At 39.9% G+C, this 4,733-nt stretch overlaps 1 protein-coding gene across 2 annotated transcripts in view; it reads left to right on the top strand.

Moving 5' to 3' along the window:
* Positions 1–1,134, top strand: part of LOC107091582 (beta-taxilin-like) — a 12,003-nt gene extending 10,869 nt beyond the window's left edge. For both annotated transcript variants that reach the window (XM_015385584.1, XM_015385585.1), the window contains exon 10: positions 612–1,134. In XM_015385584.1, coding sequence (XP_015241070.1) covers positions 612–1,103 — 492 coding nt within the window. In that variant the 3' untranslated portion in view covers positions 1,104–1,134. The remainder of the gene's footprint in view (positions 1–611) is intronic.
* The last annotated feature ends 3,599 nt before the right edge of the window (positions 1,135–4,733 follow it).

Below are 4,733 nucleotides of genomic sequence, written 5' to 3'. Positions count from 1 at the left end.
TAGTCGCTGGAGGGGTCTGAAAAGTCGCTGAGTTGGCAACACTGCAACTGCGGCGCTGACTCGCTCCGCCATATTTTTTTTTCTTCCCCCGGATGACGGCGGTGGCGGATGACGCATTAATCGCGCGACACAACTAATCGGTGATTAAATTCGTTGCCAACCCTTTTAAAAGTCGATTTTTATTGATTTGTTGTTGCAGCCCTAGTTAGCTGGCATCGAAATACAACATGAGCGTCCCTGGATGTGTGAATTCAAACTATAGAAATGACATTGGTATCACTTTTTATTGGAAATAGTCACTGGAACCAAAGCAAACAGTAAATTCCAATAGTTTTTAAAATGATCACCACCTGTGTGTCGTTCTGACATGAAATGCTGCTTGTTGCTTCTTACAACCTTCACCCTTGGTCTATCACATACATTTCTGTTAAAATAATAAACCAACAACAAAACATTACAGTTTTTGGTTATTAAAAGTACAGCATGAAAAAAAGTTCATAAGGTGAGAGTAGTTTTGCAGCGTTCTGTATGCGTTTTAAAAGCGTCCAAAACTGAATTTTTAGCAGTCTTATAATAATAATATGAATGTTTTGTCTGTCTCCTCCCATCAGAGAACGATTAAAGAAAAAGAGTTCGAGCTTCTCACTGTCAAGAACCAGAAGCTTGAAAGTCTGTGCAGGGCTTTGCAGGAGCAAAGGAAGAGTTTATCTGGAAAGGTGCAGGAAGGTCAAACAGACCTATGCAAACCTGAGGAAGCTCAGCAGGAGGGCAGTGAGGTGCAGGAGGCTCCTAGAGACCCAAAGGAGGATCATCCTGCTCAGAATACAGAAAACCCCGCCTCTACTGGAGCACCAGAGCTCACAAGCCCACTGACCGAGGCGCTGGCTAAACTGAAGGCTGAACAGGCTCTTCTGAAAGAGATTGCTAGTTCTTTCACAATATCACACACAGCATCCACAGAATCAGCAGGTAGTCAGTCACTTGGAACCATGGAGGGCATCCAAGAGCCAGAGGAGCAGCAGGGGGAGGAGAGAAAACACCAGGACGTCCATGAGGATCACAACCAAGAACAGAGAGATCGGGAGATGGAGTCAGTTGATTAATTCAGACAGAAAACCTGCCGCTGGTGAGATTGCTATAAATAAAAAAAAAAATAAAAAAATAAAAAAGCTTTGTGTTTGTCTGTTTCTCATACTGTGGGTGAAGGCTTCTTCTAAATCATAAATCCTTTTAAGGCCTTTTAAGGCAAGGCAAGGCACATGTATTTGTATAGCACAATTCAGTACAAAGACAATGCAAACTGCTTTACATGATTGAAATATAGGAAAATAAAACAGAATCAAAGCAAGTAGGAAAAAAATAAGAAAATAAATAAATAAAATAAAATAGAATAGAATAGAATGTACCCCCGTCCTTACATAGAACACCAAGAAACAATAACATTTGGCATCTGTTCTTCTGCAAAACATCCTGAACAGAAATGGCCGTCAACATCTGGATAAACTAAGCTTGGAGAGACTTTCTAATTAGTGTTGCACCGATACCGATACCAGTATCAGGCGGGGCCCTGATCCAGCACTAAAACGGTGTATCTGTATCGGCGATTACCAGTTAGGGCACCGATACCATTTTGAGAGCCAAAAGCTTCTTTAACTATTGTCACCTATTCCAGGTAGGCAATAAAAAGTTCTACTGGATTCACTTTTAGTCTTTTTCCTGCTTCACAAAAGTAGGCAGCAGCTTGACAAAGCCATGATGGCAAATATTTTATATCCAAGTAGTATGCAGTTCTTTATATATACACACACATCAATTTCAAATATATGGTCTGGGTAGGGTATCGGTATCGGCCGATAGTGCACAGCCTGTGCGTGCAGCTGGCGCAGCGGTTAGGGCGCACAACCCAAGTACCATGTACATGCCTTAGTCCTCGATGCGGGTTCGAATCCGACCTTTGGTCCTTAGCCGCATGTCTCTCCCTCTCTCTCATACTCCCTTTCCTGTCAGCCTACTGTTGAAAAACCAAGCCACTAGTGCTGCAAAAACTAAAAAACACAAGAAAAATCTGTACAGCCAGGTATTGGTATCAGGGCCTAAAAATGTCTTTTGCTATTTATAATAATGCACATCTACAGAATACCACTATGTGTACTGTTACTAGTTATTACGTTTTGGACACTCTTTTCACTTAAGAATTCAATACATAAATTCAATAAGGTGGTGGCAACATTTCTACACATCCATAAAGGGTCGTCAGATCGAGACCTTGTGGCTGTGAAGGTCTTTGATCCACATGTGAACTTTCTATGATTCCCCTGAAGCCAGTTTGAATAAATTTGAATTTTCTGATATGATTTATATCCTAAAAGAAGTATCCATCTGACAACTGAAATACAATCAGTAACAATCAGTTGTGTCCAATGAGAGGGAAGGCAAGGACTAACTTAACCTGCTTCAGCCTGATTGGCTAAAGCAGGAGGCATGTCAGTCATATGAAGAGTCAGCACCCATTTCAGTCCACTGTGTACTGGTTTGTGAACCTCTTGGTGTCAAATAGGTTTTTGAAAGAGCAAACCAGCATTTACCTTGAATGAAGCAGGTGCAACCTTGTTTTTATATGCATGGCCTTTATTTTAAAATAAGCAAAGATTTTTATTCAATTGTTCAGAACCTTTTTTTTTTTTTACAGTCAATGTCTTTTTTGTGAGTAAAGAGCAATTTTTACGAGAAAATCCAGTGAAAGCAGGGATAATTTTACAATGATAATACCAATAATACCATAAAGAGCAGATGAAGCCTACGTGTGGTGGTGGTGGTGGGGGGCGGCAGATTTGCTCTACAAAGAAAAAAAGGTATCCCTACTCCATTAACTTTTATAAATCCAGATTCAATACATCATCATAGTTAGCATCACATTTATGGTACAGTAACGCGTGTTATTATGACCTTCAGCCACTCGGAGCATCCATGTGGGGATGCTTGGGGGGCATATTTGTAGAAATATGTGTGTTTATGTTGAGTGGCTGTAACGGTAGTAAAAAAAAAAAAAGGCCATCAATCCACAGCAGCTATGTCCTGCAAAGGGCAGATAGACCCAGGTCTGACTCCTGGCAGAAAGACTACCCGAAACCTCGCAGGGGAGACCCCCCAAGATCCCCCAACAAGCCAGTCAAGCACCATCTAACCTTGGCAGTTTGAACCCAGAGGGACCAATCCATGTTGATGTTAAAGGCACGTCCAGGGAATGAAGTATGGATTTCCTTTTCTGAATTAAAGATGATAACAGTGTTAAAAATGTACTTCTAAGTGTGCTTTTGTTTATTTTGCTCGAAGAAATCAATAGATGTCTCCTAAAAACATGAGGTAATAAGAAACATGCTCAATTGGAAGCTTGTGTTTCATCTTGACTAAAAAAATAGCCCTGGAAAAAGTCTGATAATGGTTCTATTGGTGACTGATTATTAGATTACTATTTGAGGTGAGTTTGATTGCCAGTATTATAAAACCTCTGGTGCAATTAGATCAGATTACATTTTACACCAGCAGCACTTAAAACTAGAACCAACATGGAGATCAGAAAACTTAATTAAAGGCATCTGGAATAAAATAGACTTAACATATTTTACTCCATGCATACTACGTTTTTTTTCCTCTAGTCACTCTTAATTTTGTGCAAAACTAAAGTATAAAACTAATCACGGTCATTTATACAGACAGCATGGTGAAATGAAACGATCCATTATTTATTGACGCTTCCAGCTGTGCGTCTTTGCGGGACGTTGTGGAGGAATTTTGGCAGTGCGAGGTGAAGTATTAGAATATATCGTAAGAAGGGCTCAGTAACATCCAGGCCCCTGTCAGAAAGCTGAAGCTTTATTAGCTTTTACAGAGTGCAGCTAACGTCTCACAGGTGGGGAGAAATGCTTCTCTTCAACGTCTGAATGATGATTTACAGCTAAGTGTAAAAATGCTGGATGGAAACCTTCAACCAAACACCTCTTATCAAAGTCTGGGTAGGAGCGTAGGTATGATTAAATGTGCCTGCGTTGAAAAATTTGCGTCTTCGATTTTGAACAGAAGCATTTCATGTCTTCTTTGTGTTTTGCAGAATAGTGACTCTGCAGGAACATCTTTGCAGAGTTAAAAAAAACAAAGTTGGTGTTATATTCTCATTTTACATCTGTGTTCAGCCTTTTACATGTTAAAGAGCAAGAAAGGAACCAGTAAATCAGAAACTAGACGCCTTCTGTAAAATAAGATGTAAATGTACTTTAACTGTTTCAGTAACGTGAAAAAAGCATTAATTTCTCTAGAAATGTATCCCTTTTGTGTTATTAGACCCACAAATGCTAAGTTCTCTGACAGCTTTTCAGAAAGAGACACTTTATCTTGTGTTATTAGGTCCCAGTTAATAAAAAGCATCCTGGAGGGTGAACCTCTGCTCCTTGCTGTGAGCCTGTTTTCCAACAGGACTGCATTTGCCTTGTCACTGCTAAAGATAAGCCTGTACCATAATGCTGCCATCACTATGCTTTAGAGAGGAGAGGAGGCGTTTACGCTGTGGCATGATGTGTGTAAGAGGCTTTCCATGCAGGCTAACCGGCTCCATATTGTGCAGATTTAAATTTAACTGTGAACAAGAGCTTTTACAGCTTTAATTCTACAGTGGCTTTCTTAATTGATGGTTTATTCCAAGTATCAAATAGCAAAATAAGTTACTAAAGATATCTTAA

Source organism: Cyprinodon variegatus, unplaced genomic scaffold (assembly GCF_000732505.1).
Source record: "Cyprinodon variegatus isolate N-32 unplaced genomic scaffold, C_variegatus-1.0 Scaffold344, whole genome shotgun sequence".
NCBI lineage: Eukaryota > Metazoa > Chordata > Actinopteri > Cyprinodontiformes > Cyprinodontidae > Cyprinodon > Cyprinodon variegatus.
The sequence above is the reverse complement of the archived record's forward strand: the minus strand, read 5'-3'. Positions and strand labels throughout refer to the sequence as shown.